The sequence below is a fragment of the Hevea brasiliensis genome, chromosome 16 (assembly GCF_030052815.1).
Source record: "Hevea brasiliensis isolate MT/VB/25A 57/8 chromosome 16, ASM3005281v1, whole genome shotgun sequence".
In the NCBI taxonomy this organism is placed as follows: Eukaryota; Viridiplantae; Streptophyta; class Magnoliopsida; order Malpighiales; family Euphorbiaceae; genus Hevea; species Hevea brasiliensis.
Window position 1 is genome coordinate 40,676,360 of NC_079508.1, and position 23,924 is coordinate 40,700,283.

Consider the following 23,924-nt stretch of genomic DNA (forward strand, 5'->3'; position numbering starts at 1 on the left):
TATATATATATATTAAGTGATAAATTTTTCTCTATCAATCATCAAAATTAAATATATATATATATCTAAACTTAAAATTATATATATATTAAGTAATAAAATTATTCTCTTATTATATATCATTTTTTTTATTTTATTTATTTTAAACACAAAATTCATTTCATTTGAAATGAATTCCATATTTAATATAAAATATACCAAACAGCGAAATTCATTCATAAGTGAATTCTATCATAAAATTCATCTACAATTCAAATTAATTTTACTATAAAATTGAACCAAATTGAATTTAAATATTGATTTTGAAATTCTTTTCCGTAATTACTTCTAAAAGAGTAATGAGGAAATCCTTTTCATTTTATACTTTCTTACAAAATTAAAAAAGTAAATAAACAATATATTGCAAAATGAGCTATAAAAAATCCCTATGTAAATTTAGAGTAATCTTCAACATCACTAATGCATATACCTTGCCTCCTAAACTCATAAGTTGGACCAAAGAGATGAAAATGTAAAAGTTCAAGTGATGTAAATATTCAAACAACAGCTTTTTATTTGAAAGAAGTTTTTGTTTGTTTTCCAAGAAAACATATTTTACAAATATGATCTTTTTCAAAATTGAGTTTTGACAAATGTTTTACAAACTCTTTCTTAGAAAGTTTTGAAATCAAATGCATACAAGCATGGCTCAGTTTCGTATGCCACAGCCAACAATTTTTATTGAGGATATAAAACATTTTTAACTAAGATTTTCAAGATTTTTCAAATCAATTAAATAGACATTTTCAATTCTTGATCCAACAGACAGTGTATGACCACTATGTACTATGAATCTCACAATGCGTAGGACAAAAGAGAACTTCAAAACTCTTATCACACAATTGACTTAAAAAATTATATTTCAAACCTTGTACAAGAGTCGTGTCTTCTATGCAAGGATTGATGCTTATTGTTCCACTTCTAGTTATCATGGTCTCCAAATCTGACTCTTTTTATCTTTAAGAAGTTAATCAACTAGTTTTAGGTATCCAAGCCAATTGGGGTAGTTAAAGGTTAGTCACAAAATGTTTGATTCCTTTAGCTACCCATACATTTTTTAAGGAAACTTTCCTTATGAACCATGGACTAATCATATGTTCCTTCCTATTGCAATAGGAACATGTAACTTCTACAAAGTAATTTTGATACTTTTTGTAGTTCATAAAATCATCCTAACCAAGACCTGATTTTTTATTTGAATCTTTAGCAACCAAGTGTCAAGAGTTTTATTTTTCCTTTTGTAAATTTAGCCAAGTCATTGGCCAAAGAAACTAATTTTGCTTCCAAAACCTTGTTTTTCTCAAGCAGACTTTCACAAACTTCTTTTCAAGCATTTAACTCTTTTTTTAAAATCATCGAATAACACCATTTGGCTCTTATAAAATTTGTTTTCTTGTGATGCCACACTCGAGCAAATATTTTCAAATTTTAACGAAGCAATCTCTTTCTTCATGCAAGAACATTTCTTCTCATAGTACTTGTATTCACCATAAACTTAATTAAACACAATTTCTAATTCATCTACATCAAAAGTTTCAGAATTTGTCACCTCACTATTTTCTAATTCATCTAGTGTTTGATCCTCAAGTGCCATGAAGCAAACATGTGCTATTTCTTTGCCACTTGACTCGTCACTAGAGGAATCATCGCTATCACTTCACGTTATGGCCAATGCCTTATTCCCCTTGTCCCTTTTTGACTTCAGAGTGATTCAGGTGAAAATGAATGCGTTGGGAAGCTATTAAGGGCTGCGCAATGTCAGGGATGGGTATTTGGAGTTACATCAGCGTTGGAGAAAGGGAGAAATGAGAGGGGAAAGTTTTCGGTCTCTCTCTTTTTCGATTCTAAGGAAGGTTTGGGGTTGTTACGGAATGAATTAAGGCTTTGTGGTAATGGCAGAGCTTGAGGGTAATCAAAGATAGATGGAAGAAGTTGGCTAGAGGTGGTTTGCGCCAGATGACTTCATGAGCAGCAATTATGGGGGAAAGAAAGGAGCACTAGCGAAAGGAAGGGGATCGAGGTAGGCTCTAGATCAAGAAGGGAAGGAGGGAATTTAGCAAGAAAGGTGAGAGGTGGAATGAGCTCGTGATGGGAAGAGGTGCAGACAGAGAGTAGAAAAAGAGAGAGTGATGAAAGAGAATTATTATTATAAAATTAATTTAAAGCTCATTTTAAAATTTAAAACAAATAAAAAAGAAACCTATTCTAATTAAATAAATAAACTTTATAGATAAGGAAGTAAATTTCTAAAGTAACTAAACACTATAATCACTAGCTAGCTTTCAATTTAAACAAAATCACTATATTAAAGAGTGAATATGGATAGGCAAATTTCACATTCTCATTCACGAATGTGTCACGTTCTAGACCGTAAATTCTGAAACGCTATTCGGTGGGGGCAACGACATACAAATTTGGCAGGATGCAATTTCATGTTATGAAATGGAATCACACAAAAAGTTGAGATAGAAAAAAAAAAAAAATTTTATCATATTAAGATTGTCTTAAAAACCAATTATGCGTTTGTTTGTATGACTAATGGGATACAAAAAAAATTAAAAAAAAAATAAAAGGAGAGTTAAGAAACTGGGAAGTGCAATGCAGCAAGATACAACCTTAAACTGCATTAATATAAACTCCTAATTACGTAATATGAACCAAAATCAAATGCTACGTACCACTGTCATATCAAACTAAATGTTTAATCAAGCCTCTAAAAGAGGATTCAGTACCGCTCCAACGAAAAATACAACTCCAGATCCTTCTTCCTTGATCATGAATATGAAAGGATGATCTGCAACAAAACTTGGAGGGGGGCCGAGATGAACATCGGGTCCAGAAGTTACTTCGGAAAGGAGATCATTGCAAGCTGCAGCCTCCTTTCCTTTCTTATTTACTTGTATACGAGATTTGTGAATCAATTTGGAGACACGAACTTTGCGGCTGTCAGCATAATCCACCATCTCAGCCAACTCCCGACCAGTCTCCTTGAATGGCAAAGTTAATCCTAGTTCTTTCATGACACTTGAAACTTCAATATGATACGAAAATTTCATCTTCGGAATCCACATCTTACAAAGCTCTACTTTCTCAAGTTCTAATTGGCCACTTAACAATCTTGGATCAGAGTTGATATTTTCTATTAATTTTTGCAATCCATTTTTCTTATCAGGAAGAAAGATGTACATACAGAATTGCTTATCGTCCTGGTCATTTTTATATGGCAATTTGAGAAGCTTGAAACCCTCAAAGGATCCATAAAATAGCCTTATACCAGAACCAGAGCCACCAGTCATGAAAGGAACTTTAATGGTTGCTCCGCCGAGGAGATGAAAGGCTTCATGACAAGTTCTTGAAGTTTCAAAAGTAGGACCCCAAGTTCCTTTGAAGTATAGAGCATTGGCTAGTACAAGCATCGAATATTTGTCAAAGCAACAAGGTGGAAGAAACTTCTTTATAAGACCTTTGGTTGCTCTTTTAGCCCACAAGTTTGCTTCGTTTTTCATTTGCTTAACCTTCAAAAAACAAAAATTTCTATTTACAATATTAAATCATTGACATTATATATTAATTAATAGAGAAGTTACTGTAAACGGATGGTTTGACCTTACATAAGGAGACTGGCTGTATATTGTGAAGAAAACAATACAAACACAAGCAAGAAGCTGGTTATGCAAGTTATTATTTGTGTTATCTCAAACTTTGTCAAAAACAAAAAAAAAAAAAAAAAAAAAAAGGAAAAACTCAAGCCTCACGCAAAGTGAACTTTGAGGTATTCTAGTTAGGACACTGATAAATGTAGTAATTCATTACTGCCACAATACCCTAATGACTCATTATTACATTATTTAATTTGTTAATCTATTTGGTATAACTTATAACATGATTAATTCATTTGGCTTACATTTAAAATTTTTGTCTTTTCACATTGGATTTGTCTTGTAAATTTTTGTCTTTTCACATTGGATTTGTCTTGTCTAATTAGTTTATTTTTAACTCTTTAAAGTTTAACCCTTCAACTGCAATTAGAACAGATTTTTTTTTTCTCAATCAACATGGCAAATTGTCAAGAAACACACACACAAACAAACCACAAATAAGAACAAGCTAATGCATTAGACTAAATATTACAAGCACATAGTCTAAGTTAGGGTTATGAGAACCAATGAAAAAATTACTCACTAACTTTATATATTCAGTTAAATTTTAAAAATTACAAACACATAGTCAACAGAAAAGATATTAATTAAAAAGATCATAAGAATCAAACATTCTTAAAAAAGAGTTTAATGTGAGAATTGCAGGACTCAATAAGAGATACCTGGGTAACGAAGTCAACAGTTCTAACTTCCACATTGTAAACATCTTTAGCAATCTCTTTGAAAGACTCTTTAAGAGGGAAACGATGATCAACCCAAAGCCGATTAACAAAACCTATGATTGGTGCTTGATGGTCACTGATGGAGGGTCCTGCAATTCCACTCAATGAATAAGAAGAGAAGGGCCTTTGGTGGCCAGACATCGATTCTTGATGGCTGCTCATGGGGGATCTTTCACTTGTTGTAATAGCCAATATTTGTGAAGATTGCTTATTGAGATCGCTTATGCTTTCAGATTCAAGAAAGCTTAGCAACTGTTCCAAAGAACGTCCTGTGGAACCTGAAGCCACCAAATTCAACATAAATTGAAGTGATAATGGGGACAATACTAAATTTTTTTTGCACCCATTGATGATTTCCTTGAGAATCACATGCCTAGCCATTCGCATGCCAAACTCCATCTTGATCTTGCTGGTAACTCCCATCTTCCTTTGGACTTGTGGAAGCTGTAAAAAAATTGGTGGTTATGGTTCATGACTTTGAAGAATAAATAACGAAGCAAATAATTATATACATTTAGGAAAGCTGAATCTCCACCCAGATGCTTCACTGTTCTTAGTAACAGTGAAGCAGCTCTTAGGAACAGGGAAGGTGGCACAGAAAAGATTCTGAGATGGCTTTTTCAACATAGGCATGTCCTTGAATCAGCTTTGCAAAAACACTCTTCTTCCTCAAAGTATAAATACTATGGAAAAAGCAAAAAAAAAAAGGAAAAAGAAAGTGAGAACCAAAACTAAACAATAAAAATCAAAACAGAAAAATGAGAATCAGAGAAAAATTCTGCCATTCTGGATTGGGATCCTGAAAGGTTAAGAGTGCAAAACACATTAATTTAATTCTAAAAATTCACAAGTTCCACACAATCCTAATTAATTAACATGAAAACATAGTACTAAATCAATTCAAGCAAACACTAATTAATCCCAAGCGAACAAAAATTACAAAATTTTATCCAACTTCATCACTTCATCCAGGTTCAGAAACTAATCTTTTTCTGCAATTGTTAGAGGCACTGAGTATTTAGGGTTAGGGTTGTGAAAACAAATAGAAGAGCGTGGCTGTGTTGGGTATAAAAAATGATTCAATCAAACAACAAAAGGAGATAAGAGGCATAAAATTAGAAAGAAAACTTACTTGATTTGCACAATTGCCCCTTTTCAACTGAAATATGAATCCTCAAATTCAATGCCCAATTTTATTTTATGACCATGCACATAGAGAAACAGGAAGGTGGCATTTTAGGGTTAGAGTTTGATGTGTAGTTGTTAGTGACGATAGCTTGAGAGAAAACAAAAAAATAACAATAAATAAATAATGCGAAGTGAAGGGGAGCTTGCGGAAGAGGAAAGACAAGGGGACTGGGGAAGAGAGTGACGGAGTTCCCGAAAGTTCTAATCAGACTTAACGGCGCCTAAGATTAAACCGTTGATTGGGAAATTTGCAAGGAAAATAAAATGAATTAAAGTTAGTTTTATTACAAAGTAATATTATTATTAAAAAATAATTTAATAAATTTTATAATTTATGTCATTTTTTTTAACTAGAAACGGTATATAATTCATTAGATATTTATAAACTTTATTTTTTTATAAAATAATTAATTATAAAAAATTATTAATTTAAAAAAAAAAAATTTCTTCATTCCATAATCTCGAAAAATATTTCAGAATCTTTATTATTCAGTGATTTTTTTATCATAAAACTCCTCATTGCCTCTACAAATCATGCATTTAAGAGGGTAAAAAAATAGGTATCTACAGGTGAGGAAAAGTAAAGATGAATAGGGGTGAGCATTGAATGATTTTAGTCGAAAAACCATCGATTTGATTTATTTTTTTAATTCAATTATTTAATAATTCGATTTGGTTTTGGTTTCAATTAATTCAATAAAAAATTGAATTAACCGAATTAAACCCATTTTCATTTAACCTTACTTGATAACTACTAATTTAACCCTATACAAATGTACACAAGCTTTTCCCACCCTCTTGTATCATACCTTTCTCTATCTTATGTAGCAACACCCATAAAAGACGAGAACCACAGAACCAATCCATTTCTTTCTTCTTCCCTTCTTTTTTGTTTCTTACTTCATTTGCTCTCATCCATAAAGACCCACTTCAAGATTCTTCTTTCATTATTTTATTCTTTCTTTCTTTCATTCTTCATTTTTGCTCACTCACTTTTTGTGGTTAGAATGGCTTCTCTGCTTTTTAATCTCAACACGGTGTCTTCCTCTCACGAGTCGACGATGATTGCCCCTTACCCTGGAGAGAACATATCTCGTATCGATGTTGCCTTCCCCTCGCGAGAATAATAGATCTCATCTCAATGCTACGAGACCTAACATTCTAGTCCTCGTGGATGATTATGAAGAAGGGTGCCAAGTGCCGATAATTATTCTTCCTCTTCTTCCATCGTATGATTCTCTGTTTGGGCTTTTAGAGTGAAAGGGTAAACTAATATGAAAATTTGAAGAGGTAGTGGCACTAGAGTTCACTTTCAATGGGTTTTCTATTTGTTTGTGGTTTGTTCTACATTTTTTTTTCAAATTTTGATTGATTTAAGTTGGGTTGTATTTTGTTAATTGTTAAATTGTTGTTGATTGCTGAATTTATTTATTTATTTATTTATTTTTGTAATTTTGATTGTTGATTGTAATTTGGAATTATTTTGATTATTTTGATCTTTGACATTAAAAATTATTGTTTCGTTTGTTGAGATTGAGAAAGGATGCAGAAAATTGATGAATCGAACTAAACCAAATCAAATTTTTTTTGTTAAATTCGATTTTCTCCATATATAGGTTTGGTTTGGTTTGGCTCTCATAATTTATTGTTTTGGTTTTTTAGTTAATTCAATTCAGTTTGGTTTGAAATAGAACTGACTGATTGCACACTCCTAAAGATGAACACAATAGAAACATCTAAAATAGCGACAAGCACATCGATTAATGACTATATTAGCGTTGATACTTGGCCCAAAATTAACCTAAGGAATGATATGGGTGCAATTAAACACAAGACTTCACGATAAGGTTCGAACTAGACTGCAAAAGTGTACATGGAGCCTCAAAGGCCAATTGTGATGTCCTAGAGTATCCTTGGCCGAACCCTAAGAAGGCGAAAAGCTCCTTGGTGGATTACTATAGAAAGGGGGGCTTTTAGACATTAACTTACCACATGTTTATGGTTTGTGGCAAGAAGAGTTTGGTTTTATAGAGTTTTAAGCCTCAGACAACAAAAGGCAACCTAAAGCGATTGGCAAGGCACTAAGGAGTCCCTTGACTAATTCCATTGAAAAAGAAGGGACTCCTTAGCCATTGCTATATATTGAATATCTTGTTGTGCCATTGATTAAAACCTTAAGGCAATCAAAGACCAATGCAAGAAGGCGTCGAGTCTTTAAACCCTTAAAAGCACCTTGGAGTCACTTATGAAACACTAATGAAACCCTTGGCCAATTGTAATGAAAAGAGGGATAGTCTTGGTCGATTACAACATATAAAGCTTCATTTGGATGTTTCATGCAATAAGTTTAAAGTTCTTAGTAAAGTTAGCAAACAAAGATCGGTACAACAAAACTGCAAGTTCCAAAGGGATAAAAAGAGGGTCTAAGTGATTCATGCAATATGAAGATGCCTTTTTGCCAATTTCCTTAAAGGAAGAGCTATTCCTAGCTAATTTTGATTTGGGAAGCATCCCTTAGTTGTATAGTGGCATAGGCTTAAAGTTGGGAGCAAATAGAGGCTAGCACGACCAAGTTTCAATTTCTAAAACTCTTAAAGGTACCATAAAGAAATCTCTGAGGCTAGAGAACATGCCTAAGACCGATTTAACAAATGGAATATGGCTTATATCTAATTTGCTCTTCATTCCTTCAAAAAGAGGGCAGGACTCATTTTGTGACCGTTTCGTATATGTTTGGCCAAGACTCATTTTTTGATCGTGCTACAAAGAGGCAAAAAGCTTTTTGAAGACCATAACATTGAGTGAAGATTTTTTAGTCTCTAAAGATAGCACCAAAGTCAAATGTGATGAAATTATACATAATAAAGATCTAAAGAGACTCATAAGCCTTGAATCCAACAATACCTTAAGCGAAATATTTTATTTTTTTAAGGAAAAGTATAAAAGTTAAAATACTTAATAAGTCAAAATAATATTTTAAGAAGCCACTACTTTTTTTTAATGAAAATAAAGAAAGAAATTTATATATACAATCCTTATCAAAAGAAATTTATATATCAAATCCTTATCATAATTTAGTTCAAAAGCTAAAATGGGACTTAATTAAGTATCGCTTATGAAATCAGGATCCAAATCGAAGCTTAGGCCATTTATACCTGTTGATCAATTGCATTTTTTTTTTTATAAATATTTTATGTATGTAATATTATTGCAAGGATTATAGATATTTTATAATTTCATTTCATTCTTTTTATCCAATAATTCATGTATGCAATATACATATTTTATAATTTCCATCTATGGGTTGTATGACTTGAACCTATCTTAGTCTAAAACCAACTTGAAACCAATATCAATTTGGACCTAAATTTCTTGATGTCAAAGAAATTGAATTTTATACTAGGCCAACGTATTTGACCATTTAGATACCATGGAAACCAATACATCAATCATGTACTTTTTTTTTTCCCCTTTAAGTTCATTTTTGCTTATGCTAGAATTTAAATAAACCGAATGTATATTTTACAATAATATTCAGAGTTTCTACAATAATTTTATTTTTTTATAAAATAAATTTAGGTTTCTTATTTCATATAAAATAATTTATATATGAAAAATATTTTTTATAAAACTTATTTTTATAAAAATATTTTTCATTATTTAGTTGTAATATTAAATTAATGGTATGTATTTATATTATTCATATATGAATGTTTTTATACCTTCGTAAAATTATCATATTTCAAAAAATAACTTTCTATTTTAAAAAGAAAAAATCGTTTTTCTTAAAAATAATTTAGTTTTCCTTTTGATAAGAGAAATATTTTCATTAACTATTTATTTAGTGTTCAAACGCTAAAAAATATGAAAAATATTTTACAGGAAAATATTTTCATAAAACAAACAAAACCTTTTTTTTATTAATAATTCTCATTAAATGAATTATTAAAATCCAATCTAATAATAAATATATAAAATATAAATAAAGTGAGTTAAAATTAAAATTATAATAAGTACTATAATTTTATATGGTTAAAATATATAAATAATTAAACGAAATCATATATGGGTTGAAATTTTTCTTACGTGGAAGGGGAAAAAAACTTGCAAATTGATACCCTACGCCAATCAATTTTACTAAAGTAAAATAAATCATGATAGAATTCTATTAAAACATTTATTAAAATAAGTTAACATAAAGAATTAACAAGTTTTAGTTAATTCTATCCAATATCAAGTAGTTGTTTGGTATAATTTCATTTACATATCGAGATTTGCATTAGAAATCTATTGAATTATAAAATTACGGTATTTTATAATTAAAATGATCGTATTTATAATTCTTATATATTTTACTTACAAATTAAAAAGTATTTTGCATTTTAATTAAATTTTTATTGTAAATTTATTGTCTCTTTTTGTACATTCATTTAACAATATATATATATAAAATATTTAGTTTTTTTGAATACAATAAATTATACTTGGTGTTTGTTTGGTTCATCTCCAGAGCCCACTTTTAATGATTGAAATCTTAATTATTGAATTATAATTATTTAAAATAAAAAAATAAAATCAATCTGTTGAAAATTTTAATTTAAAATAAGAAATTATATATAGTAAATAAAATTTTATATAATAAAAATGAAAATGTTATAAGTAATTTTATAATTTAATTTCCATTTAACTATAAATTATTAAATATTTTGTAATTAATTATGATTACTTATTAATATTGTTCGAAACTAATAAATTTTTTTATTAAATTATATAAAATTAAAAAAATTGAAAAATTATTTTTATGCCAAAAAATTACAAAAATTATACTTAATATATCATAAATTTAGAATAACAAGTTATTAATTTTAATTTAAATAAAATTATAAATTCTATATTTAATATTAAATAGAAAAATATTAATAATAATTTATAGAAAATTATTATTTAATTCTTTAATTATGTTAAAACTAATGAATTGATTCTTATATTTTTAGAAATGCTAGTCCTTTACAATTAATTTCATTAATTAATTCATCTTTCTATTTATTTTTATTTAAGAAATTAAAAAATTGTTAATAAAAAATAAAAATATTATTAATAATAAAATTTACAGACAAAATAAAAATATTTATAGGGGTAAAAATTTAGGGACAACATTGTTTATCATTAATAAAAAAAGAAAAAAAAATAAATAGAGTAATCAAAGTGTGCAACAATATTAAAATTTAAAGAATAATTAATATATTTTTAAGAATATGAAAATATAAAAAAGCTACTAGTTTCGCCGCAACGTAAATTTATAAAACCGAATGAAATGAACTAAACTACCCTGTTTGGAATTAAGATTTTCCAAATATTTAATTTAATTAATTTTTTTTTAATATTTTACTTTTAAAATAAAAGGATTTATAGTAACTTTGAAAAATTTATTTCAAAGAAATAGAAATATATTTGGTGGGAATGCATTTTAATTCTTTCCCAAAACGAAGCGCAAAGAATCGGAGAAACTAGCCAGCAGCCCAAATTGCAGGCCGCCCGTAGACTCGCAAAAGGCTGAAGTAGGGTAGGGTTCCTCTGAGTTCTTTTATATCGACTCATTTCTTCCTCACACGTAGTATTCCACCAAAAACCAAACAACGCGACCTTTCCCATGGAGCAAGTAGACGAAGAATTATCCAAATCCATCAGCAAGAAAGCGGCCAAGAAGGAGGCCGCTAAGCAAGAGAAGTTACGCCGCCGCCAGGAAGCTGCGTTAGCCTCCGCCGCCTCATCTATCGCCATTGGGGAAGAGGAAGATCCGTTGGCCGCCAAATACGGTAATGTGCCGCTGTATGAGCTCCAGTCGAAGGAGGAGACCGATCTCAGCGAGTGGACCAGAGTCGGGGACCTAAGCGAGGGGTTGAAGGATAAGGAGGTGTTGATAAGGGGCCGCGCCCAGACGACTCGTGCTGTGGGTAAGAATATGGCCTTTGTGGTGGTTAGACAGAAGGGGTTCACTGTGCAGTGCGTGGTTACTGCTCAGCCTGAGTTCGTTAGCCGGCAAATGGTGAAGTTCGTAGCCGGGTTGAGCCGCGAGTCCATTATCGATGTTCAAGGCCTCGTTTCTGTACCTTCTGTTCCCATCAAAGGCACCACACAGCAGGTTTCTTTTCTGCTTTTATTTTATTTATTTTTTTTCCTTGATTTTTAATTACATATAATTAAGTTTCATAAGGAATTTTTTAATTATACTGTTTTGTGAATGAAATACCTGTGTTTTAGTTTGTTTTTGAATTATATGTACTTACAAATGAGTGTATTGGAGGCTGTTTATGTATGCTAAATTGTGGGTTAAACTTATCATGTGTTGCCGTTATTCATGGTCTTGCAAGTTGGTTGTGGGATGTTGACAAGTTTCTGGGAACTGTTCTTTTGTTTCTTGCAGGTTGAAGTTCAAGTCAGGAAGCTCCATTGTATCAGCAAAGCCATGCCAACTTTACCCATTAACATCGAGGATGCAGCTAGAAGTGAGAAAGAAATTGAGGAAGCTTTGCAGGTGCAGATGGCATTTCATCTATCATCTCTCTGTTTATCTTAAATAAAAATAAGAAAATACTTTTGATATCACTCACTATATTGATAGACACTATCACACAGAGATAAATTGATTTAAAATTTCAAAGATATTATGGGTATGCTTTATATATATTAATAGAGTTATTTGAATGTCCAGGCTGGAGAACAACTTGTTCGTGTTAACCAGGATACACGTCTGAATTATAGAGTTCTGGACATGCGAACACCTGCTAACCAAGGAATTTTCTATATTCAGCATGAAGTTGGCAGTGTGAGATTCTTCTTTCCTTCTTTCTTCTAACTCTCTCTAACTCTCTCTCTTTTGATGCTAATGTTACCCACACTTACTAATTACTATTGTGTATTTGACTTATAAGTTGTATTATTTTAGGTTAAAAAAACTTTTATCTGGTAATAGATGAGTATGCTTGTGGATTATTAGATGCAGGATTTGTTGTTGGTTATGCCAGAACTAGAACAGATGAAGAGAGTCTAAGAGCATCGTGGAGTTGTATTTTCTTTCTTAGGGCTGTTTAAAGTTATTTGTGTTTCTTAAAACAATTCATACTCAACTCAACTAAGACTTTATCCCAAAAATTTATTGGGGTTGGCTATATGGATTCTTTTTCTCCACTTTAACGATTTTGGGTTAAATTCTCGTGTAGAAAGAGATTATTCTCCTTAGTTTCAATTAACCTATATATATATATATATATATATATATAATTGATTCTTATAATTGTGTTCTACTAATTAGGAAGAAATCCTAAATAAGAAATCCTAAATAGGAATACAAAATACAAAATATACAAAGAAATAATATAGTGATTGACTTTCCATAACACTCCCCCTCAAGTTGGAGCATAGATGTTAATCATGCTCAACTTGTTACAAATGTAGTCAATCCTAGCTCCATTCAGAGCTTTTGTGAAAATATCTCCTAACTGCTCTCCAGTTTTGATGTGTCCTGTTGAGATGATCTGTTGTTGAATCTTTTCACGAACAAAGTGACAATCAATCTCAATATGTTTGGTCCGCTCATAAAACACCGGATTAGAAGTAATATGGAGAGCAGCTTGATTATCACACCACAATTTCGCAGGCAGGGAGGTCTTAAAACCTGTCTCATCTAGTAATTGAAGTATCTACATTACCTCACATATTGATTGTGCTATGGCTCTGTATTCCGATTCAGCACTATATCGAGAAATTACACTCTGCTTTTTGCTTCTCCAAGACACCAAATTTCTTCCAACAAAAATGCAATATCCAGTAGTTGACCTCCTGTCAACCTTAGATCCAGCCCAGTCGGCATCTGAAAAAATTCAACATTCAAATGCCCATGATTACCATATAACAAACCTCTTCCTGGAGCGCTCTTCAGATAACACAAGATTTGTCCCAAGGCTTCCCAATGAGCAACAGTTGGGGAAGACATAAAATGACTTACCACACTAACGGCATAAGCAATGTCAGGACGAGTGACTGTAAGATAGTTCAATTTTCCTACGAATCTCCTGTATCTCTCTGGATCAAACAACTCACTATCCCCTGCTAACAGTTGTAAATTTGGAGTCATTGGTGCACTGCAAGGCTTAGCACCTAATTTTTCTGTCTCTGTCAATAGATGGAGGACATTTTCTTTGAGACAAGAAAATACCCTTCTTACTTCTCATAACTTCAATACCCAAGAAATACTTTAACAATCCCAAGTCTTTGGTCTGAAATTGAGTTTGGAGGAACGTTTTAAGAGATGAAATACCTGCAGAGTCACTCCCAATGATGATAATGTCATCCACATAGACTACCAAGAGAATTAGACCAGCCTCAGATTGCCTATAAAATACTGAGTGATCACACTTACTCTTTTGCATACCAAATTCCTGTATTGCTTCACTAAATCTCTCAAACCAGGCCCAAGGACTTTGTTTCGAGCCATAAAGAGACTTCTGAAGCCTACAAACTTTACCCAACTCCTCCTGAGCAACAAACCTAGGTGGTTGCTCCATATACACCTCCTGCAGATCACCATGAAGGAAAACATTCTTGATATCCAATTGGTGCAGAGGCCAATCATATTTAGTTGCTAAAGAGATAAACAAGTAAACAGAAGTAAGTTTAGCTACAGGAGAAAAAATGTCAAGAGTAATCAACCCCATATGTTTGAGCATATCCTTTTGTCACAAGACGTGCTTTTAACCTTGCCACAGAACCATCATGATTTACCTTTACTGTAAATACCCATTTGTAACCAATAACTTTCTTACCAGTGGGCAAAGGCAACAGTTTTCATGTACCATTAGCATCTAAAGCCTCCATTTCTTCTTTCATAGCAGCACATCAGCCAGGATGAGACAGTGCCTCACCAACAGTATTAGGGATAGGAACAGAGTCTAAAGAAGTAACAAAACACCGAGAACAAGAAGACAATTGATTATAAGAAATAAAAGAAGAGATAGGATAAGTGCATAAACGCTTACCTTTATGAAGAGCAATGGGTAAGTCTAGGTCAGAATCATGATCAGTATGAGGTACAGGATCTCCCAATGAAGTAGCTGGTGGAGGATCTGAGTTAGGAACCTCCAATCTCCTGGAATAAACATGAACAACGGGAGGTCGAGTAGGTCTAGAGATAGAAAGAACAGGTTGTGGGAGAGGACTAGACATTGGTTGGACAGTATATATTAAGAGATCATCCTCCTCCCCTCGACTCTCATAAACAGATGATTGAGGAAAGAATGGAGTGGACTCAAAAAATTTGACATCTGCAAAAACAAGATAACGATTAAGAATCAGAGAGAAACAACAGTACCCTTTTTGGAGTCGGGAGTACCCAAGGAAGACACATTTGAGAGACTTCGGATCCAATTTAGTAACCTGTGGACGAACATCACGCACAAAATAGATACAACAAAAAATACGGGGTTCAACAGGGAACAAAGATTTTGTAGGAAACAAAGCAGTACAAGGAATATCCCCATTAAGAACAGAAGACGACATACGATTGATCAAAAAATATGCCGTAGAAACTGCATCCGCCCAAAAGTGTTTAGGAACTTTCATATGAAAAAGAAGAGCATGAGTTACCTCAAGAAGATGCCAATTTTTTCTTTCAGCCACGCCATTTTGGGATGGGGTATTAACACAGAAAGACTGATGAAGAATGCCATTTTGTGTCATGTAAGACTGAAATTGTGCTGAAAATTTTTTTTTTGCATTGTCACTTCTTAATATGCGCACATAAATATTAAATTGAGTTTTGATTTCATTACAAAAGGCACAAAAGATAGAAAACAACTCAGAATGATTCTTCATTAAATATAACCAGGTAACACGAGGGTAATCATCAACAAAAGTAACAAAATAACGAAATCCAGTTTTAGAAGTAACAGAACAAGGACTCTAAATATTAGAATGAACTAACTCGAAAGGGGATGAAGCCCGTTTATTGACTCTAGACACAGAAGGCAAACGATGATGTTTTGCAAACTGACACGAATCACATTCTAGTACTGATAAAGATTGAAACTGAGGACACAGCTTCTTCATGGTAGACAAAGAAAGATGGCTCATTCTACAATGAGCTTCAAGAGGTGTTAAGGTATTGGAGCAAACAAGCGATCACGGTACATGATTTTCCAGAATGTAGAGACCACTTGACTCACATCCTCTATCAATAATCTGCTTCGTCGTAAGATCCTAAAACAAACACTGGTCAGGAAAAAAGGAAACAGAACAATTTAAGGTACGAGTAAGTTTACAAACAGAAAGTAGATTAAAAGAGAATTTTGGTAGACACAAAACAGATGACAAAGAAATTGACGAAGTCGAGTTCGCAGTTCCAGAACCCATGACACAAGAAGTAGAACCCATGACACAAGAAGTAGAACCATCAGCTAAAGTAATAGTAGAGGAAGTGAGATTAGACTGAAAAGCAAATAGAAGACTAGAATTACCTGTCATGTGATCTGTCGCACCAGAATCAATAACCCATTTGGATGAGGAAGATACAAGGCATGTAGTGGATTTACCTAACTCAGCGATCGTAGTGACAGGGGAACTGGTAGGCTTTAGAGATGCCTGATGCTGGGAAAACTGTGCAAAATCTTCTGTAGATACCAAAACAGTTTTCTCAGAGGAAGATACTGTAGAATCCTCTGTTGCCATATTTGCCATCTGTGATTGCTGATTTTTTCTCTGAAGTTGCGACAATTATATTTTGTATGACCTAGCTCATGGCAATAATAACAAATGACTCCTCTTGAGTTCTAATTAGAACTAGCCACCTCATTACGCTAATAACCTCTGTTGCCTGTAATTCCTCCTCTACTTCCTCTTATATTACCTTGTTGTCCATTTGGATTACGGCTAATAAGAGCACTACTGGCAGGCTGTGAAGATTGAGTACTCTCTGTACGAAGGACCCGTGTGAACGTTTCATGCAAAGAGAAAATCTCAGAACTGGAGAGAATTTGAGATTTAGCAGTCTCATACTCTGAAGGAAGGCCTGCAAGAAAACTCATAACAGCCAGTTGCTCTCGTTGGGCCTGCTGAACTTTCACATCAGAACTAAAAGATAACAATATATTAAGTTTCTCATATACCCGTTTAAAATCCATAAAATAAGCCGTGAGAGACTTATCCTCTTTCTCAGCACGGTAGAATGCCTTACAAAAATCATAAATATGGGAGATATTCTCTTTACAAGAATACAAAAAATCTAAGTAATCCATCAATTCCTTAACAAATTCACAGTGATTAATTAAACTAATTACCTCACTGTGAATCGAGTTCCGAAGCTGCAAAAACAACTGAGCATCCTCCCTTGGCCAAGTTTGTCGTGTATCATCAGTAGGTGGGTCTTTAGTAAGGTGATCATCCTTATCAATGCTACGCAAATAGACCCTAACAGTCTTACTCCACTCCAGGTAATTCGAACCATTAAGTTTGTGTTCCGTGATCTTAGTCATCACCGGAATCACATCAGAAATAACATTTTTATTGTCTGGCATTTGTTGAGACAAAGAAAACTAACCGAAACGCTAATCTAAAGTGCTTACAGCCGTAAAATAACCCAAAATCACAAATCAAGCAAATACCGAAATAGGATTTTAGAGCTAAACCTCAGAAGTCCTTTAATGGTGTACTGGATCAGGCAACAGCACACAGTGGCGGAATGAGGGGGTTGAGGCGATGCCGGCAATGTTGATCGGAGTTGAAATAGTAGGCGTACGCGCCTCCATGCGCTGGCGAGTGAAGAAATGGTGAGAACTTGAGTTGGGCGTGTGAGCCTCACGCGCTTGGATTCCGGCGACCGGATCAGAGGGGATGGCCAGTTGGCGGCCAAGGTCTCTCCTGAGCTGGGTGGTGAGAACAAATAGTCACCCTAGATAGATAACCTGCTCTGATGCCATGTAGAAAGAGATGATTCTTCTTAATTTCAATTAATCTGTACATGGGTATATATATACAATTGATTTATGTAATTGTGTTCTACTAATTAGGAAAAAATTCTAAAGAAGAAATCCTAAATAGGAATACAGAATACAGAATATACAGAGAAATAATATAGTGATTGACTTTTCATAACACCTCGAAAATGTATAATGCTTTTAGGTTATGTTAGGTTATGTTGTGTTACTCTACTCTAAGTCAATTTAGGTCTACTATTTCTTTTCTTTCTATCCTCTAACCTAATGTGCTTTACTTGTCTAACTTGAGTCTCTATATGTCTACGCTTCACATGACCAAACCACCTCAATCTCCCTTCTCTCAGCTTATCCTTAGTTGGCACCACTCCTACCTTTTCTCTGATACTCTCATTACGAACTTTATCTAGTCTAGTATGGCCACTCATCCACCTTAAACATTCTTATCTCTGCAACTCTTATTGTAGACATATATGATTTCTTCATTGCTCAATACTCACTGCTATATAACATGGCTGGTCGTATGGTTGTACGGTAAAATTTTTTTTTTACTTGTTGAGAATCTTGCTATCACATAAAACTCCTGTGGTACGTCTCTACTTCAACCATCCGGCTTTAATCCTATGATTAATATTCTCCTCACATCTCCCATCTACTTGAAGGATTGAGTTGAGATATTTAAAGTGATTACTTTGGGGTAATACTGCTCCATCCAAGCTAACTTTTTCCTATCACCAGTTCGGCCTTCACTGAACTTGCAATGCATGTATTGCAAGTTTTTAAAACAATTCATACTCAACTCAACTCAACTAAGTCTTTATCCCAAAAATTTGGGGTCGGCTATATGGATTCGCTTTGGGTTTGTAATGCTTCTAAGGCATGTTGTACTACTCTCCTCCAAGTTAATTTAGGTCTACACAATTCATATTGTAACAAAAATAACTATTTGGGGTTATGGTAATAACAGAAGCTGGGGAGGCTGTATGTTTTGAACAATCAACAGCAGGTTGTTTTAACTAGATAATCATCATTTCATAGTAATTGCCTGCTATTTTTTTTTTTCCTCATTTAATAGCCTATTCATTTCATTCTTTTGATTTATTGACTTGACACATGGAAAATGGCTTGGTTGGTCCTCCAAAATTGTTTCTACCTATGTTTGGTTGCCTTTGAGTTAAACTGAAATAGAAAAAACATCTCAATACCATAAGTGATTATGTCACACACGGGTTCTTTATTCAACAGCCTGGTTTTATTCTTGATACCTAATTGTACTTTATTTTTTTTAATTTATAAATACTCAAATCATGAGTTGGCGAGGCAATCGCCTTGGTGAATATAATCATCTTTTTATTGATGTAAGTCAAATGGTTGAAATGGGGATTCTGCCCTTTGTGTAGCTCATTTACCTAGTTTTTTAGAACATTAGAAAATTAAAAACATTGTCATCTTTCATGTGCATCTTGCTTCTTTAATCTTTATATATATATATATATAACTCAACTCAATTCAACTAAGCCTTTATCCCAAAAATTTGGGATCGGCTATATGGATTCTTTTTCTTCACTCTAAACGATTTTGGGTTAAATCCTCGGAAATGTGTAATGCTTTTAGGTCATGATATATATATAATTTTATTTAAAACCATGCTGTCTCATTTAGTTTCTGCTTGAAAACAAAAATGGTTTTGCACTTATGTAATAGAGCTGATATTTTGTCCCAAATGTGATGTATCAATATGTAACCTTTTTTTGTGGATTTGTTGTAAATTATTGGCATTTTTACTCACTAAACATCCTTTTGAATCAAGTTGCATCAATGTGCAGATATTTAGGAAGTTTCTAGAATCAGAAGGCTTTGAAGAAATCCATACTCCAAAATTGATGGCAGGAACTAGTGAAGGTGGTTCTGCTGTATTTAAGCTGGACTACAAGGGGCAATCTGCATGCTTGGCACAGTCTCCTCAGCTTCACAAGCAAATGGCTATTTGTGGTGACAAAGAGCGTGTTTTTGAGGTTGGGCCTGTTTTCAGAGCAGAGGATTCTTACACTCATAGGCATCTGTGTGAATTTGTTGGTCTTGATGTTGAAATGGAGATTAAAAAACACTATTCTGAGGTAGGAATCGTTGTTTTGTTTGCTTGCCATGAACTTGTAAATTGAGTTTTGTTCAATGTTTTGCTTTAAAATTGAGGTTTCATTATTATTATTATTATTATTATTATTATTATATGCAGGTCATGGATATTGTTGATCGATTATTTGTCACAGTTTTTAACCATTTGAATGAGAAGTGCAAAAAGGAACTTGATGCTGTTCGGCGGCAATATCCCTTTGAACCTTTGAAGGTCATAATTCATTACAACTTTCGGAGCTATATCATCATGGCTTTCTCTAAAGTATTTGATTGTTAATGGCTAGTATATTTGAGAAGCGTAAACAAATGCAATTTTATGAGCATTAACTTAATAGTCATGCATCAGTTTAGTTGTCCCTTTTGAAAAAAATTAATAAATGCAATTTTTTTGAACATTGGCTTTACCTTAGTTTAAAATCCTTCACCATAAATGTGATTGTTGAGATTTTCTCAATATGCAGTACCTGCGAAAAACTCTACGGCTCAGATTTGAAGAAGGGGTTCAAATGCTCAAGGTAACTGAATATAAAGTTATAACCTACACATGTATGCATGTGTGTGTTACTTATGTTATTGGTGAGCTAATATCTTTAAATAATATATTATATCACCATTAATAAACAAAATACTAATTAGATGGTGTTTAACAGGTGTTAGAATGATGGAGAAAATAATAGATTTTTTAAGAGGAAGAAGTATGGGAAGTAATAGCTGGCATTAAGGTTGGCCATTGGGTCCGGTTCAAGGTTCAGGGGTACCAGGGTTCCCCTTATATCTGGTTCTGTCTTTTGATCAAATCCAACAGTTGATTTTTTTTTTTCTTGTCAATTTTTTTTTTTAAAAAATCCAGTTTTGGCCCGGAATCAGAAAGGCTGGTTTTGGTCCAGTTCAAGACTAGTTTTGGTCAAACTGGTTTTGATCGGTTTCGGTTCCGAGTGGACTGGTTTGGTTTTGAACCAGATTGTGGCCAGGTCTAGCTGTCATAACTTCTTACCACTCTGATTCTGGAAAACATGTGCTGCATAACTATTGGATTTAAACTTATGGCATGAATATTTACATGATCTAGTTCCTCGTATTCACTTGTGAGTTGTATGTCATTTTAATTTTTTATATTTAAAAGTTTTTATACCTGTAGGGGGGGATTTCTACATTTGTGAATCTTCATGTAATTTATTTATTGGCTGTGATTAAGATTATCTTATTTCAATGCATCTGTAGCTTCTTCAAGTGATTTTCATTGGTGCAATCTCAGTCGATTTAGAAATTTATTAACCCATCTTTGTGCACTAGATGCTAATAGAAGATTAAGTTTGGCTGTGATGATCAATTTGGTGGGTTAAGTTTCAGCAACAAATTTAGTTCTTATTCTATGGTTCTGGTGGATTTGAGATGGCTTCCCTGCAATTAGTTTTTTCCGTATTAGAATGCTAAGAGAAGTAGGGAATATGGTCTGTCTTTATTCTTTACTTTTTGGAGTAGAGTTCTGTTTCAAAAATAAGTATGGTAGTAAAAGTGCATTGACTAGAAGAAAAGCACGTGACAATGTGAAGTAGTTGATCTTTAAAAACAGATGTTGCTTGTGTTTTCTAGGCCTCCTGCATTGCATATATATCACTTGCTGATAATCGGAGAATTATCCTAGTCTTATAGACATGGCTTGTTTTGACAGGATGCAGGAGTGGAAATTGATCCTTATGGGGACTTGAATACAGAGTCAGAGAGAAAATTAGGCCAGCTAGTTTTGGAGAAGTAATTCAACATTTTGTGATTTTCCATAGTGCCTAATTGACCTGCATATTGTTCTCTGTTTTAGTCCGTGCTAATGAGTGGACAAATATTTGCTTCTGATCACAGGTATGGTACTGAGTTCTACATTCTTCATCGCTATCCTTTGGCTGTTAGGCCATTCTACACTATGCCATGTTATGATGATACAAAGTACAGTAATTCGTTTGATGTCTTTATTCGAGGTAGAGGAGAAAGTTCTTTTTCATTGCCATTTTTTAATTCATGTTTCAAATTTTTGTCTTGCATCTGGTATCTTGGGATATTATAAATCAAAATATAAATGCAGGTTTTCTTTTGCAAGATCTTCTCACAAGCATATTATTACATGCTAAATGGAGTGATCTGTTGGTTATGCATATTTGTATTTTCAGTTCTGTTACTTTTTTTTGTATTTGCATGTCTCTGTAATTAATGTGCATGAAACTGATGAAAGCAGATAATGATATCATTACTTGCTTGACTGGATTGTATTCATTTGTTCACCTTCCTTCAGGTGAGGAAATAATTTCAGGAGCTCAACGTGTTCATGTACCAGAGTTGCTGGAAGAACGTGCAAAGGCGTGTGGCATTGATGTCAATACAATAACAACATACATTGATTCTTTCAGGTATTTTTTCCCCTTGATTCTCGCAGATCTGTTGTCCTGCCAGCTTGTTAGATTATGTGCTTTTCAATAACTTTTTTTTTTTCTGTGAAATTAAATCTTTGAAAAGAAAAGGCATGGAGATTCACTTCTTTCTTAACTGTTTGTGTTCTGTTGCTTGGATGGATTTGTCATTTGGTTAAATTAATTCTCTATGGTTGTCCAATTGGGATTATTGTTCAGCTTGATGTCCACATCAGCATTCCAGTGACTAATCTACCTAATGGACTTGATTAGATTAATTTTGTTTGTCCATGCTCTGGCTTGCAAGAAATTGAAGCTGAACCAATGAAATAGAAATTCACTCAAAGTTCAAGTACTTTAATGTCATTATCTCAATTGAAAATTATTAGTACAAGCTACAATTACCGTGTTTACAGAGATGTTTTATCTGCTTGATACTTTTTCGTTTTGACCATAAAACATAGCATGCATGCTGAAGTTCATATACTTATAGTTCCTACACATTTTGCATCATATTTCAGAAGCGGGCTTCTGTAGCAAAAGTTACTTGCTTGGATTTATGACTGTAAGTGATGATGGTTATTTTGATATGCCACTTCATACATGACATGTTTAGTGCTGCTATTCAATATGTTTGGTCAATGTTTACTAACGAGGGAAACAAGGGAAAAAATTATGTAGTGATTGAACATTGAATGGCTAATATATTTAAATAAGGAGTGAATCTGAAAATATAGTGTGTATCATGAAATGGTGAGTTTTTAGGGGCAGGCTTGATGTTGAAACCTACTATCTTGATACCTGATGAATGCCAAGAATGGCTAATGTATTACCAATGTTGTTGTGTTGAGCTTTAGCTTTCTTGCATATTTCTAGTTATATGGCAAAGGGGTTATCAGATATGATTTTTTCTGTACAGAATACATGATCATATGGTTGCTCTTTCTGCAGGTATGGTGCGCCTCCACACGGTGGGTTTGGGGTGGGATTAGAGCGTGTGGTAATGTTATTCTGTGGTCTGAATAACATTCGCAAGACATCACTTTTCCCTCGTGACCCACTAAGGCTTGCCCCTTGATGTGTTTCGGCTGAGCCTCACGCTTTGTTTTGCTAAGATTATAATTTTTTTCCTCTTAGGAAGTTTAGCTTACATAAGTGGAAAAACCATTTATATAAGAGCCTGTCTTGAGATGATCTCTTCTCAATACAAAGCGATGTGAAGGTCTATTTCAAGTCAAGTTACAAATGGGTGGGTATATTAAATCCTCTGTATGCACTTTTATTGAGGTTATTATTTCTTGGTTTTCTTTTACTTCACTGTAATTGATATCAGCCCTACTGAAATGATCGTCAGTTTGTTTCCAGCTAAGAGCACCAAGCGATACCTGCTGCGTGTATTTATCAAGTTTCAGGAATAATAACATTTAATATTAATGGATCTTTTCTTTTGCAGAATGTCGATGAATAAATTAGATGCTGAAATGTATATATGTATGTGGAATTGCAGAGTCCATATTCTGAAACAGGCCACAAATTATTGGCATTTTTAGCGGCGTGTACGGTTATTGGGTAGCTGAATTGAATCAAAGAACTGTGCTTTACTAAACCAATTAAAATTGTATTAAACTGTAGTTATTTTACTCATTTGATTTTATTTTAAATTCAAAGGATTATTTATTATTTAATTTTACTAATGTAATATTACATATATTATTTTTATTTTTATAATCATTCTATAAAATTTTATTAATAATAAAATTTTTAATTAATTATAATTTTATTTGAGAGTTAATATAT

The 23,924-nt window shown here is 33.1% G+C and overlaps 2 protein-coding genes across 6 annotated transcripts; one reads left to right on the forward strand and one right to left on the reverse strand.

The window, feature by feature from the left end:
• Nucleotides 1–2,594: 2,594 nt before the first annotated feature.
• LOC110648654 (serpin-ZXA) lies at nucleotides 2,595–5,793 on the reverse strand. Of its 3 annotated transcripts, none has more exons than XM_058137882.1 (4): nucleotides 5,553–5,793; nucleotides 4,794–5,103; nucleotides 4,361–4,698; nucleotides 2,595–3,554 (listed from the first exon to the last, which is right to left on the reverse strand). In XM_058137882.1, the coding sequence occupies exons 2-4, from the start codon at nucleotides 4,891–4,893 to the stop codon at nucleotides 2,745–2,747; spliced, it is 1,248 nt and encodes a 415-aa protein (XP_057993865.1). In that variant the 5' UTR covers nucleotides 4,894–5,103; nucleotides 5,553–5,793; the 3' UTR covers nucleotides 2,595–2,744. The 3 variants fall into 3 exon arrangements, with proteins under 3 accessions (XP_057993865.1, XP_057993862.1, XP_057993864.1); XM_058137879.1 differs by having other exon boundaries at nucleotides 4,361–4,864; nucleotides 4,933–5,103; nucleotides 5,553–5,790; XM_058137881.1 differs by having other exon boundaries at nucleotides 4,361–4,864; nucleotides 5,553–5,791.
• A 5,272-nt stretch (nucleotides 5,794–11,065) lies between these two features.
• Nucleotides 11,066–23,812, forward strand: LOC110648675 (aspartate--tRNA ligase 2, cytoplasmic). Of its 3 annotated transcripts, none has more exons than XR_009144728.1 (11): nucleotides 11,066–11,750; nucleotides 12,033–12,143; nucleotides 12,321–12,434; nucleotides 19,419–19,709; nucleotides 19,829–19,939; nucleotides 20,190–20,243; nucleotides 21,401–21,480; nucleotides 21,586–21,701; nucleotides 22,013–22,127; nucleotides 23,079–23,376; nucleotides 23,635–23,812. XR_009144728.1 is itself a non-coding variant. In XM_058137659.1 (10 exons), exons 1-10 carry the CDS (start codon nucleotides 11,259–11,261, stop codon nucleotides 23,203–23,205), a joined length of 1,611 nt encoding a protein of 536 aa, XP_057993642.1. In that variant the 5' UTR covers nucleotides 11,067–11,258; the 3' UTR covers nucleotides 23,206–23,567. The 3 variants fall into 3 exon arrangements, 1 of the variants encoding a protein (XP_057993642.1); XR_009144727.1 differs by having other exon boundaries at nucleotides 11,067–11,750; nucleotides 23,581–23,812; XM_058137659.1 differs by lacking the exon at nucleotides 23,635–23,812 and having other exon boundaries at nucleotides 11,067–11,750; nucleotides 23,079–23,567.
• Nucleotides 23,813–23,924: the final 112 nt, after the last annotated feature.